Source organism: Rhinichthys klamathensis, unplaced genomic scaffold (genome assembly GCF_029890125.1).
Source record: "Rhinichthys klamathensis goyatoka isolate OS25496 unplaced genomic scaffold, OSU_Roscu_1.1 h1tg000168l_1, whole genome shotgun sequence".
Classification (NCBI taxonomy): Eukaryota; Metazoa; Chordata; class Actinopteri; order Cypriniformes; family Leuciscidae; genus Rhinichthys; species Rhinichthys klamathensis.
The window spans coordinates 646713-661729 of NW_026606699.1; the positions used below are offsets into that span (position 1 = coordinate 646713).

The window sequence follows — 15017 nt, forward strand, 5'->3', positions numbered from 1 at the left end:
TTCAAAACAAGTGCTGTTTTTAATGCACTCTAAAACGCTGGGTTGTTTCAATGTTTGAGTCAAATATGGACAAACCTAACCTTTTTTTCTCCACATTTTTAAATACAAATTTTAAGCCCAACAGTTGGGTTGGTCAATATTTGACCCAAACTATTTTTTTAGAGCTGTGTGTAAAAATAGTTTTTTTGTTTGTTGTAAAACCTAAACTTAACCTTTAATTATTTATATTCTCCACTGTATATGACTTATAATATTGGCTTGTACTTAATATGTATATATAATATACTTATTCCAATGTTGGCGTGTAATTGCAATACACACACACAGGTGTGTTATTCAACAGAGCAGAGTGACCTTGAGCGCGTGAGAAACTCGAACAGCGCTGCATTTTTGGCCCATGTGGCTTGCCATAGCGACTCTGCGCCTGGCGCTGCATGCACACCAATGAAAATACACGGAATTTTCTGTTTTCATCCAAAGTGTCTGCCATCTTTCTGCTTCGTACATGCATCGCTCTCTCTGAGGCTGAGCAGCTGATAGTGTTCATGCATTTGCCGTGTGCAGATCCGGAAAGCACACATGCATGGCCGTCATTCGTGCAGCAGACGCCAGAGAGAGAGAGAGAGAGAGGGGGAGAGAGAGAGAGAGAGCGCTGCTAACAACATCACGGTAATCAAAGGTGAATCCGGGACATAGAGGAAACACGCCAATCTGCTGATCTCACGTGCATGGCTTCAACGTTCGGCTCTCGGACTCTCAGTAAACATGATGTGAATTACAGAATGCATTTCCGCATGATCAACGAACAGCAGGTGGAGGACATCACCATCGAGTTCTTCTACAAACCACACACTATCACCCTGCTGACATGCACCGTGCTCAGCCTGATGTACTTCGCGTTTACGCGGTGAGTGACGCACAACCCTAAAGCCACAAAGAGTTGCAGTAACGGCATGTTACTATAGCAGCACGCCATTTCAATTCGAAATCTGTCTTTTGTGGCTTTTAGTGCATGTCTGTTGTTTTGAGGTCACCTATATGCGTGTATATTTCTAAAGTCGACAAAAACGATCTTCTATCGAAGTGCGAATATCACTTCCGGGAAAACGGACACAAATATTGATGACGTCATCATGCACTCGGGGAATTTTTTTTGTTCGATAAAATGCTTTCTAGAAAGACAATGTCCCCCCCTCCTGATACCACCATTTTCTAGAAGTAAGCAAGTAGCAAATCATGGTTCATGTCTGTGATGTAAACAGGAGACTATTGGTTATTCATATTATAATATATTCATCGGATATTTAAGGTCGGCATGAAAAAGAAGTTGCAATAGTCTTTTTTACCCTATTGTGACATATATGTAAATGAAACTGCTTCTGAAACAAGAAAAAATGTAGGGTGGTTATGTCCATCAGAAAGAATTATTGGATGGTTGTGGTTTGCTATTGGTTGATCTCATGTGAGTGACAGGTCGCCCCGCCCTCGCGCCAGAAAACACATCATCAGAGACGAGATGAGCTGCAAGAGGGAGGGGAGACTATTCTGAATAAAGCTGACATTGACAAGGCACATGAATAAATAAAAAACAGTAATAATGTGTACAGATTAATTATTCATAATAAATACTGCAATATTCCTTAAAAAAAAAAAAAGAATTGTCAATTTTAATTTTATGATTGTGACTTCAAGTTACAATGGCAGCTTTTGGCCTTTGTACTGTCTTAATGCATATTACTGGTCCTTAATCTAAACAATTGCTCTGTGCATTTTTATTTTTTATTCCAAATATAATAGAACCAAGTCCCCACCTTGCGTTTCCTTTTCTGATATTATACATGGATGTATGCCACAATATGGAAGAAAAGATCTGTCGCGACGTTTTATTTCATCATGACATTTAAGTAATTTTTGCACCTGAGCACAGGCATAATATATGGAAAATATCTTTTGAAAGCAGAAGCGGTAGTTCTCCTTATTTTCAGTTCTGGAAAATAAATTATTCATGCTTTTGTTTTGAAATTTTCAATAAAACGACATTCATTTATGTGATGTGTGCGTGCATCTACTGGTTTTTTTTTTGGTGTGTATGGTCGATTGTGAAATAGAAAGAGGAAGATCGTCTGTTTGTGCTGGTGTATTTGAGTGTATGAGTCTGACCACATGTTTCCGTTGCAGAGATGATGGAAACCATGACAATAACCTGTGGGTGGGTCTCATCCTGGTCATCTCGTTTTTCTTGATCATCAGTGTTCTTGCCTTCCCAAACGGTAAGAGTCTTGAACTCGGGCTGGTATCGGAGAGCCCCAGCGTTCAGGCAATAAGTGTTTTATGATCATGGTCACATGGTTCTGTTCAGATTCATAACTAAGGCTGCATGATATTGAAATTGCAATATGCATTAGTGAGATCGTGCAGGCTGCGATTTAATTAAATAAATATGTAAATGAACACAGTGCTGAGCTTAACTCTGAAACCGGCACTGCATATTTTTATTCGCTGCCAACCCGTCAAAATAAAAAGTTGATAGGTTACAGTTTAAAAAATGAAGAGATTATTTATAAAATTCAAATCAAATGATTAATTATGAGTATTGTAATTTTACACTAGAATAAAATTATTATTAATACTCTTATTTGTTTTGTTTTTTTACAGTACAGTAATATTACAATATTGTTTCTTTAAGATTTTTATTTAATAATCACAATAAAAGCATAAGGTATAATCCATGACTAGCTGTGCATCAAACTATTTTAAAGGAACACGCCGACTTTTTGGGACTTTAGCTTATTCTCCGTATCCCCCAGAGTTAGATAAGTCCATACATACCTTTTTCATTTCCGTGCGTGCCGTAACTCTCTGACGCACCCACCGCTAGCCTAGCTTAGCACAAAGACTGGATGTAAATGGCTCCAGCTAGCATACTAATCCCAATAAGTGACAAAATAACGCAAACATTTTCCTATTTACATGTTGTGATTTGTATAGTCACAGAGTGTACAAATAACAAGGTCATATGAGACACAGTCATCTTTTAACCTTATAAATATTGGGAACTATATTCTCAGAAGGCGAAGCACTGCTACTTGGGCGGAGTGATTACCGCAGCACCTGAGACGCACCCTTGGTGAGAAGCAGAGAGTTCGTTCAGAGTTGGAGTAATAGAGTCAGCAATTACTAGAGAGTAAAAAGCATAGTTTACAATCATGGGTGTTCGCTGTATTGTAAAGAGCTGCGACAATAAACAGTGGAGACCAGGTAATACCATGATGGGGGATACGGTGAATAAGCTAAAGTCGGCGTGTTCCTTTAATGCACGACGCAGAGGCAAAGAACCATGGATTATCACGTTTATACCATGGTTATTCGCCAGCACTTAAAGTTGTTATTGATATTTGTTGTGCAATATTTGACGGAAGGGTAAAACTGACAGTTATGTTTGTCAGTTATGGTTAGATCTAGCATTCTGCCTGCTTTCAGTACTTTTCCGCTTTTTATAATTATTAATTATATTCATTCTTTTCAAATATAGCTATTTAAGTAATCTGGTGAAAAATCCTGTTTTTTTTTTTCATATCGCATTCGCAATATATTTCACGGAATAACAAAATTTTGCAATGTCATGTTTTTCCAGTATCATGCAGCCATATTCATAACTCTATTCATAAATTTCTTTTCAGGTCCGTTTACAAGACCCCATCCAGCAATATGGCGTATAGTGTTCGGTGAGTGGATCAGAGTGTTTATGTGACCTTGATGGCCAATTATGAAGCTTAATGATAAACATACACTGTGAGATGATTTTTAAACGTGAATAAATGATGAGGGCAAATCTGAGGTCGTATGTAAGTGGTTGGATTAGTAGGTTCATGTTATTTTCCACCTTCATCTTCTCTGAAGTGCATGTTTAATGTTGTTGTGCAGGATTGAGTGTGCTATACTTCCTCTTCCTCGTTTTCATCATCTTCCTGAACTGGGAGCAGGTGAAGTCTGTCATGTACTGGCTGGATCCCAATCTTCGCTATGCCAAACGGGAAGCTGACATCATGGTCAGTGATGTTCAGGGAAATATGACTATTTTAATTTGTGGGTGATATTAATTTGATAATGTCATTATGATTAAGCCCTAAAAAGGACAAAATATTTTCTCTTCTGCCAGAGCTCATACATCAGGATTATTACAATTCACTAAAACTACCATACAAATATTTTGTGTATATATATAATATTTTAAAAGTTTAAAATATTATTGTTGTGTTTTACAAGAAAATACTATTTAATACTACATCAAAATTTCACATTTAATTAAAAGTGTTACTTGCATTTTCTTTGTGATTAACTGTGACATTTCTGAGTGAGAATTGTTTCTACTCCAATTTTTTTTCAGTGGAAACAAAGCACATCAAAATCAATTAAACTTTAACTAAAATTTCAATAATAATAAAAAAAACATTCAAACTCTCCATGAAAACAATAATAGTATCTCAATGATACTAAAATAAGTCACAAATCTCAAAAGGATGCATTACGTTCAACTTTGTTAAGCCCACAATTGCAGCGAGTGTTAAACATATGTCACTGATGTCCTTCTGGTGTTGTGATGATTGACAGGAGTATGCGGTGAACTGTCATGTGATCACATGGGAGCGAATCCTCAGCCACTTTGACATCTTCGCTTTCAGTCATTTCTGGGGTTGGGGGATGAAGGCTCTGCTCATCCGCAGCTACGGCCTGTGCTGGAGCATCAGCATCACCTGGGAGCTCACCGAGGTAAACCTCTGCAACTGGTCCTTATCTTGTTTTGAGGCATTGCTTCACATATAACGTAGTGCTGGGCGGTATACCGGTTCATACCGAATACCGGTGTTTATGGGTACGCGGCGCGACACTGTTTGAGAGGCTTCGCTTTTCACTGTTGGATTGTTAGGACACAGCTGTATGTTTAACCAAGCGTGACGGTGAAGATGGAACCGTTAAACTATAATTGATAGCTGTCAAATTATATTAGTGTTTCCCATACATTGGTTCACAATATCAACACAGCCTTTTGGAAAATATATTTGTGGTTGGTTTTGAGTTTTGACATCGTTGAATAAATGATTCATCGTGAAGGGAAACGTAATTTCGATTGCTTGTATGTCTGGAGCATGTGAAGAATCGACAATAAAGCTGACTAACTGATAAAGCTGACTAAACATGAGCACTGCACGTTTCAAAGTCAAAACGCAGAGCGGGTGTTTTTATATGAATGTATCTGAAGTGAACTGACTGTCTTGGGTATTTTTATTGAATCTTTCTTTATCTTTCCTGATAAAGCAGCGTTTATGAGCGCTGCACTGGTTTGTGTACAACCGTTACCGGGGAAACCGCTGTTTCTGCCGCTCCTACAGCGCCTCCTGCTGGCACCTCTTTTAAACAGACTCATTTTATGCAAACCTGTATTAATACTAGTGTGGAATTTTTCTACAATATTCACTCATGACAGTAAAATAAGGCATTCTAAGTCAATCTACTGCAGTATTTCATCTCTCAATCAGTAGAAAATGTGGTTAACACCCAGTCATGCTTGAAAAAAATAATAATGTCATATCCCGTGAATCCGGAATAATTTTGACAAATACCATGATATGGATTTTTGGTCACACCGCCCAGCGCTAATATCATGCACCTGACCTGATTATAATGCTGTTATGATGATTCGCAGAAGACAATGAAAATTCACAGCTAATGAGCATTTGAAATTGTTCAGAGTCTGGCTTCAAATAATTCCTCTCATTTTAGCTTGTTTTAGCCTAGTTTGGTCCAAAACCTAGTTAATTTAGCAATCCCAGAATTAATTGTGAAATGCACAGTGAAAAACAAATCATCCAAGATGAAGGACGAAGTAAGAATTCATCAATATTACTCACGTCATCCTTCATCTTAAATGTTTTTTTTTTTTTTTTAAATATATATATCAATATATATATTATCTGGCTCCAAATTATTTAGTGAGAAATATAGAAAAGCACGAGCTCAGAACAGGCTTTCACAGGCCAATCTCAATCACGCAACACTGTTACTACAAAGCGCTGAGAGATCTAGTTAGAAAGCATTTGAATTTGACACTCCATTAATAGCATCGCAGTGAGATCTAGTGTGAAGCGTTTAAGTTCTGCGCAGAATTCTCTGTTATAAACCACAGATATCAGATCAAACAGCAGTGACGTTGAAACCATGAGAAAACATTGAGCCATGAACAAACAAGTTATAGAAGGCTTTTCAGTTCACAAATCACCAACATTCACCATGGATTTAATGTAGCAATGCTAACTGTAACCATAGTATTGTGGCAGAAATAGTCTAATGGTTTTACGTTATTCATTTTAGGGTTTGTACAACCTTTTAAGAGTGATATTCAAGCACTTTTCAAAGATGTTTAAAGGGCTTCACACTTTTTCCAGCACTTCAAATCTCTAAATATTATCCAATTTAAATGTAATTTAAAATATCTGGTTTTCACATGTTACTGTTGTTAATAAGTTATTTTTTCTGCATCTCAACTCTGCATCTGCTCAGTGCTTTACTGTCAAATGTGAAATATTATGAGTTGCTGCACTTATTATTGCAAAACAATAGTGATTTTATGATTAAATTACCTTTATGATTAACAATCCCCCCAGCGATTCCGAATCAGGTGCTGGTACCACCATCTGTAGATCTTAGTGGCACCGGTGCAGAGCCCTGTTGATTCAGTTATAATTAATTAAATTAAATACCACAATATAGTAATACACTACTTGAGTTAACTATTTAGTTTGATACATGTTTTTATGCATATTACAGTATCACATTGCTAGTTTGAAAGATGTTAATGGCAAACACAGTTGAAATCAATGGTGAGTCGAGTCTCTTGAAGAGCACACAATAATACACAAATTTAATCTCTCCGTACAGTTGTTCTTCATGCATCTTCTTCCTAATTTTGCGGAGTGCTGGTGGGATCAAGTAATCCTGGATATTTTGTTGTGTAACGGAGGAGGCATCTGGCTGGGAATGACTGTCTGCCGTTTCTTAGAGATGCGCACGTATCACTGGGCCAGTATCAAGTAAGAGATCTGATTCATTTCAAACTGGATTTTGCAGCATTTACAGTGGCTAGAAACTGTGTTTTCTGCTGAACAGAGACATCCACAGCACTACGGGCAAGATCAAACGTGCAGTTTTACAGTTCACGCCTGCCAGCTGGACATACGTGCGCTGGTTCGACCCCAAGTCTTCCTTGCAGAGGGTGACGGGAGTCTATCTGTTCATGATCATATGGCAGGTTAGTAAAAGTATTTTATTACAGTTTTAATGCACACCTTGTTTGAAATCAACCTAAACAAACACACCCCTTCTTCATTTCTCCGCCTCCAAAACTCACACACCAATCCTAACAGCCCTGCTCCGAGTCAGTCTCGAACCCCAATACCCCTGCAAGCAAGGGGGTAATCCATCGACCGGAAGTTGAAGCCGGCCGGGTGCCGCCATCTTGTAGCAGAACTTCACTTGCGTTAGCATTTCCATTGACTCCCATTCATTTTGGCGTCACTGACAGCGAATAACTTTACATCTGAGGCGTTTAAAGACTCCATTTGTCCATTATTTATTTCTAAAGAAACACGACAATGTATAAAAGGCTCCATTACTTTGTATCTTACGTTATGGCCCTGTAGAAGCCCTTTTTGTAAAAATAGGCTAACGATTGCGTCATAACACGCGACTCTCTGGTGCACACTAGAGAAAATGACCGTACAGACAGAAGTAGAAACTCGCGCGCAATCGGGGGGACGTGCAGGCATAAAGTGGAGGGAGAAGCCCATTGAGAGTTGTAAAGTTGCTCCTGCTGCGAGCTCATGGACAGCTAATACTCACGATCTCCGGCTCTGCAAGTTTCGGAAGGGAATGATTCAGATTCCTCTTGGCACAGCTACTAGAAGATTTATGTCTGTCAGACAGTTTGCTCACGCCATCAAGCTTAGTTTGAGTCGGTTTGAGTCTGCGCGTCAGGAACGGAAGTGCTCAAAAATCGCTAAAAATGGGCTTCAACTGTCTCAACTGAGTTCCAATGAGATGGCTCTGTCCACTTCTTATACTGTGTCTATGCCTGCAAGCGAGTCGCGTGCACTAGCCATGTTTCCATTACCCTTCAAATTGCGCAAATTGAAATTGCGAATTGAAAATACGCACAATGGAAACACGTCAATTTCGCAAAAACTCCCGTTTAACGCAAAAGTTTTTACGCTTGCTTGAGGTGGTTTTTCAGGCAATTCGAAAAAGGAATATTTCGCAAAACTGCAATGGAAACAGTTTTTGCGCATTTACAGTCACATGACTTAGAAGGTGCGGTGTGTTTGGACAGAATACGAGACAGTTCTTTATCAAATTCATTAAAGAAAAAAGAATTACAGGAATACTGGATTCTAAACCTCAAAGAAATGCCACAATCAAGACCTCGGAGCAGAAATGAGGGAGAAACACTGAGAAACACCTCATATGTGCCGTTCACAGTATAAGGGTCTTTCCTTGCCGTTAATGCTTGGATAACACGGCATGTCTCCTTCCATTAATAATAATGTCTAGTGCGGTGGCTCTGTTATATATTACCTACCAAACATCCGTTGCCATGATTTTTGGAATGACTTATCGCAAGAGGAAAAAATGACGTTTTAGTCGCATAACATCGGTTAATGGAAACGGCGTCATTTCGCAATAGTTTTTTATCGATATTTAGAAAAAACGTAAAAGTTTTGCACACGCTGTTCTGATTGGCTGTGGGTTATCATTGATTTTGACTAGGGCTGTCAGTTAAACGCGTTATTAACGGCGTTAATGCAAACCCATTTTAACGGTGTTAATTTTTTTTCCGCGTGATTAACGTTCTTTTTGGCCTAGCAAACTTTAGTTTTTTTTCACATGCTTTTGCAACAGGACGCGGCGCTGCGCAATGAAACCCATTCATTTCAATGGCTTGCGCCGCGCGAGGACGTTTTGTTGCTTCGTCGACCAAAGCGCAAGCGGATCTAGCCAGACCGGAAACAAAACAACAGGCACGCCACACACACTTGTTTTGGGCTTGCGAGCCGGCCAAATAGTTGGTTAACGTTACGTTTTGAGTGGATGACGAGTGCAAGACGCCGAAATGGATGCCAATAAGACTCTGAATGGAAAGTTTACTTTTAAAAAGTTGCCAAATGGTTCCATTGACAAGACCAAAGTGATCTGTGTGTTTTGTCATTGTGAACTGAGCTATCGTCATCGCAGCACGTCCAGTCTGAAATACCACTTGATGATGGCCAAGCACACACACACACACACACACACACACAGCTGATGCGAATTCTCCGCCCCCTCGTCAATATCAGGACCTCGTCAGTATTTCTTTCACCCTTTTATTGATGGACAGTGTTACATTGTGTGAGAGATTATTTGCTCCAAGTGAGAATGTTAGTGTGAAATTGAACACAGTATATGCCAATGTTGTTTTCAATAAAAAAAACATTTGCCCAAAGCAAGCCGATCCACTTTTCCATGTTGATAAGAGCATTAAAATGAGAAAAAATAATGGGACAAAAAGAAGTCAAGAGACATTTAGAATAGATAAAAATGTGTGATTAATCGCGAGTTAACTATGACATTAATGCGATTAATCGCGATTACATATTTTAATTGTTTGACAGCACTAATTTTGACGCATCTCGCAGTCGCGTCGTGTCTAGTGTGGACAGACAAATTATTTGTCGCTGGAATCTTATCTGGTCAGGACACGGTGTCAAAACCAGTGTTACTCACGTGTGGACCCGAATCAAAGCAACCTCCGCCTCTGATTTCAGGCCGCTGAGCTCTCTCCAGCGCTGGACAGCTTTTCTAATATTAACGCGGGTCCTAAAGCTCTTGCCCAGACATAACCCTTTATTTTCCAGTGATTTCTTCCATCTCTATTTCTGCAGTCTTTCTTCAGTTCAAATCTCCTTCGTGCTCTTCTCTCTCCTCCACCGTCAGACGCCCCTAATACTGATTGGCTACACGTTTGTTGTTGTGTCGGTCCTACTAACTTCCAAACAGCATATTTCAAAAACGACTTACCCCACCACCTTTAATAATTGAATAAATAATAATTCATTAAATACTACATTATATTAATTAACAGTATTTAAAAGTTACATATTTTTTACTTTTATGGTCAGCATAAAAAATAACTAGTTTGAAACTAGTTATTTTTTATGCTGATTAATCAAACTGTTTGATTGGCTTTAACTAGCTCAGAAATGTGGGTCATATGAGTTCTCTAGAGAGAATGGGTGCAGACTCGTTTCCATGGCGATGAAAGCACGCTCTTCATTCTCTATTGTGAGAGAGCGAGGCCGGTCTCTTCGCTCCCTATTGAGGGCCCTTTAAATAGTAATTAAATGTCTTTGAAATGGGAATTCGGAGGAGGGGAGTGTGTGAGCGGACCCTCCATTTCCACTTCAGAGACTGTGACCAAATTAGTTGACAACTGGTTTTGGTGTTGTGTGAATCTCTGAAGCATAATCTGAACTAACTGCACTATGATTCTTATTACAAATGTAACTTTTAAAAAAAGTAGTCATATTTCCACTCTGCTTGCTTTTTGTATGATGGTTTACAATAGATCATTAGCCTTGTTTTAAGTAGGTCCGGCAACAACAACAACTCCATAAAAACAGAATGACTGTGTGCAAAATATGATTTAAAAAAAAATCTTGGTTGTTTATATCATCACAAAACAAATAAAATATACTTGACAATAGGTATATCTAAAAGTCAGTTTGAAACCATCCATGCATTTCTTTATCAATATTTGCTAGAATTATCAATATTTCTAATACAAGTTTGATGTGAGAGTCGCAACAAAAGGCAAATGAACAGGTTAGCATTAACAGATTAATTCAAATTAATTTTGTACTGAAGTTTATTAATTGTAAAATTGCATCTAGTTTTTCTTTTGGTTTATTGCATAACATTTCTAATTCCTTTCTACACAGGATTTTATTCATTTACTTCTGCAGTTAATTTTTGTCCCAGTTCTCAATGGTCATTGGATTTAGTTTTTCCAAAAAGCTTTTTTTAGTTTTGGTTCAATGCATAAAATATTTTCTCTCTCTCTCTCACTCACTCAAGCTAACAGAGCTGAACACGTTCTTCCTGAAGCACATCTTTGTGTTCCCAGCATGCCACGCTCTCAGCTGGTGCAGAATTCTGTTCATCGGTATCATCACTGCCCCCACCGTACGGTAGGTACACATATAACAATATATAACAAAATCCCATTCCCAACTCGTTTTCCTTCCAAAGTCTGATGTATTTCAAAGTAAAATAGGAAACAAATGAAGGGTGGAAGTGGAACTGGAAGTTTTATCCATTGGGAATTGATTAACTTATTGATTTGTGACATCAGCCAAAAAGAAAAGTTGTTACATTTTTCTAATCCATAGTTTCCCAAACTGGGCTTTGTAAGCTAATGAAAAGCGAATAATTAATAAAATCAAAAAAATGTAAATAACTTAAAGTGAGCAGCGCGTCAAAACTACAAAGTGGTTCACACTTTATAGTAATGATCTTTCAACGCTACATCCACTAATATTTTTTTATCTAGAGCCAGACATGCTTTATTTAAACCCTTTCCGGTCAGTGCGCGTTATTCTCTCTCTCGATGAAGACGTAAAGCGCCACATTAAGAGCTGTGGATGACGCTGTTATTTTAACAACAGTAGCAGAAACACGGTGAGCAGCAAAATAGATACTTTTGCTAAAACGAGAATACAGTTATACAGATGACTCATTTAGCATTATTAGTAAGCATATTAAGATAATTTTATAATAAACAATGTAATAATTTGAAAAATTATTTAGAGATGGCAAAGGAAGACAAAAAAACTAAGTTAACTTTGTTTTGTGCTCATGATGAGAGTTTTGATTATTTGATTATGCACGTTGTTTGTTTTTAGTAGTTTACTACTTTGAGCAAAGTGTTTTTCCTGAGGTAAACCTGCACCTCCAGTATGTTTTCTCAGTCCCAAGGCCTTCTATGTGCCATACACAAAGTGTGTGAGAATGTAATTAAAAATAAATAGCCTGATTAAAAAATCTGATCTTACCTTTTTATATTCATATCCAGTTGGGAGAAATATATACTTTTTTGGGGGTAAATATTGGTAAAAATTCTTACACATAACTGCCCAAGATTCTCATCTTTGACTATTTTTAGTGTAAACAATCAAAATAAAACACTAAAAAAAGACTAAATATTTAATTTGTTTACCTGCATGTCATGTGACCATTAACTGATTTCAGAGAACTATGATCATGCAAATGTGTTGTTAACTTATGTGAAATATTAACATAAAATCTCAGGAAGACTTCAAGTAAATATCTTTTGCTGACAAAGAAGTTTGGGAATCACTCTTCTAAAACAATAAGAAGAGAATCGGCAACAAGACCCAGAACATGTATTAAAGGATCATTTTGACTTTGATTATTCATGTGTTCTGATGCATTTCTCTGGTTTGCTCTACAGGCAGTATTATGCATACCTCACGGACACACAGTGCAAACGGGTCGGGACACAATGCTGGGTGTTTGGGTGAGTTTAAACCTGTTAAAATGACTTGTGTGAAGCCGCCTCCCATGTGGTCCACTGTAATGCACAAGTAACGGAGCAAGTCATCAGTAACACGCACTCTTCAGTGTGCACTGATGTTCATGCATGGGTGTCACCAGTGTTTGAGGTGAAAGCCTTGCAGGCTTTTCATTCAAATGAACGTTTAACCACAAACCCGCATGAATGCTTGTGTTCCACTGCAGCGCTTTGGTGGGCTTTGCTGCTCTATTGTTATTTGCGTTATCTCAGATATAAGACAGTGACCTAGATTGTGTGCAGTTCAAGTTATTTTGTCACAAACATCTAGGTTAGATCATCTAGACATCCGTCAGCTTTACGTTGCGCAATCAAGGTCCAGTAGAAACGCTCTTGTCTTCTTTCCAACAGGGCAATAGCTTTCCTGGAGGCGTTAGCCTGCATTAAATTCGGACAAGACTTGTTTTCCAAGACGCAAATTCTCTATGTGTTTTTGTGGCTCTTGTGTTTGGTGAGTTCCTTCACTTTTTGTCTTCACTTTGAGCTTTTCATTGCATCAATATGACTCTGATTTCTACTCATTCAGCAAAAACTTGAACGGAAAGCTATTTTCGGCATCTGTGGGAGGAGATTTCCTGAAAATAGTCTTTTCAGAAAGTGTTTTTGTGTGAACACAAAAGCTGCTGATGTGTAATTGATCGAGTCTTTGTTTCTCTCTCTCATCTGAAGGCTTCCATCACATTCCTGTGTCTATATGGGATGGTCTGGTATGCTGAAAACTACGGGCCCAGAGAGAAGGTGAGTCATGGCTTTGTCATCATTTACTCAGCTCACTCTTGTTCCTGAAAAAACAAAAGGACACAGAACCAAAGCATATTGTGAGCAAGGGCTGTCAAGCTTCGCAAAGGATAATAGGGGAGAGGAGGAGTCTATAATTATTAGTATTTTCTGACCCCATTGGCAGATATTTTTCCTTATTTTTCCTTGTTTCTATTGGAATAGTTGCAGATATTTCAGTATCGAAATATCGATATTTTTGACAACAAGTGATAAATCCTAGTAAAGGTGGTCATGAGTAGTTTAAAAAGCTTCTAATTTATGTTGGCGATAGATGATGTTTTCCCCTCTTTTCATCAGTCTTTTTTAGTTTATGTTGGTGTTTTAGATCTTTTATCATCAGCTTCGCGATAGGAACGACTCACACTTGGAGCACGCTGGTGAACGCGCGCAGAGTACGGTGATTCGCGCGCCACGCATGCAATATTAAATACATCTGACTTCAGTCATATTTAGGGGTGTAACGATAGACGTATTCTTATTGAACCGTTCGGTACGAGGCTTTCGGTACGCATTTTTGAACCGAACGGTTCGTTGGACCATTTTTTGGACCCCGCCTCCGGGGTCTTCTGATTGGTCCACTGTTTTGGAACTGACATTGATGAGTGGCGCTGCGTGTAAAAGTTGAAAATAGTTTGACTTGACTCGCCATCTTAAAAACGCGGTGCTCATGTGCGAGACACTGCAAAAGCAAGACGCGAGCGCAAAGGCGGATTTATACTTCTGCGTCGTAGCTACATCGTAGGCTGTGTAGCACACTTAACCTGACGTGCACCTCTCCAAAAACTTAACGCGTCAATTCTACGCGGACCACAAGCGCTGTGATTGGTCTGCTAGAACCCCTCCCTCGGGTAAAAAAAAGAAATCTGCGAAAGCGTCGCATTTCCTCTTGCGACATAAATATCAAAGAACATCGTTGTTTTCACTGAAGTGAACAACTCAAGCTGCAACAAAAGTCTATTTTCCGCCATCACTACTCCCCTGCTTCTTCGATAACGTACACAACAAGCCGCTTCTTCTTCGGCTTTTGCCTTTAATGTTGTGGGTTACACCATCAACATGCCCGTGGACACTGCCTACTAGCGGTGTTGGAGATTTTCCTTTGCCTCACATAAAGTCTGTATTGCTGTGTCTCAGTCAGAAATCAGGTAAAATTAGGTCAAAAGGGTCTGTGAGGATGGAAAAGTACCTAACAAGCTCAGAGAGAAGATGTGTAGAGCATACCTGTCAACACTCCCGTTTTTTCCGGGTTTCTAACGTTGTTTTTAGCCCTATCTCCTGGACCCCTTCCGGTTTGTTATTTCTTCTGGGAAACTCACGTAATTTGCATGGCCCAAACTCCTTTATGAATAACCGGACCAATATGTTTGTCTAATGTTGACCAATTGGCAGATCTTGCATTAAATGCAACATATTCACACAATCCACACACCATATGTAACGGAGGCCAGCTAGTAGACGCTGTGCGAGTAAACCTCACTCCTCTGATCTCAATAGGCGCTTTAGCGACAGACGCTAGAGGCTGCAGTCTTTAGCCTCCTTGTTAGAGTGCCTGACTCTC

At 38.9% G+C, this 15017-nt stretch overlaps 1 protein-coding gene across 2 annotated transcripts in view; it reads left to right on the top strand.

Annotated features, from left to right (window-relative positions):
• Nucleotides 1-464: 464 nt before the first annotated feature.
• The window catches only part of ptdss1a (phosphatidylserine synthase 1a), a 76529-nt gene continuing 61976 nt past the window's right edge, over nt 465-15017 (top strand). The window contains exons 1-11 of one of the 2 annotated variants that reach the window (XM_056259451.1): nt 465-907; nt 2179-2270; nt 3681-3725; nt 3925-4049; nt 4612-4770; nt 6937-7088; nt 7165-7306; nt 11164-11276; nt 12560-12625; nt 13031-13130; nt 13349-13417. In XM_056259451.1, coding sequence (XP_056115426.1) covers nt 729-907; nt 2179-2270; nt 3681-3725; nt 3925-4049; nt 4612-4770; nt 6937-7088; nt 7165-7306; nt 11164-11276; nt 12560-12625; nt 13031-13130; nt 13349-13417 — 1242 coding nt within the window. In that variant the 5' untranslated portion in view covers nt 465-728. The remainder of the gene's footprint in view (nt 908-2178; nt 2271-3680; nt 3726-3924; nt 4050-4611; nt 4771-6936; nt 7089-7164; nt 7307-11163; nt 11277-12559; nt 12626-13030; nt 13131-13348; nt 13418-15017) is intronic. The other variant, XM_056259452.1, reaches the window with a different exon arrangement.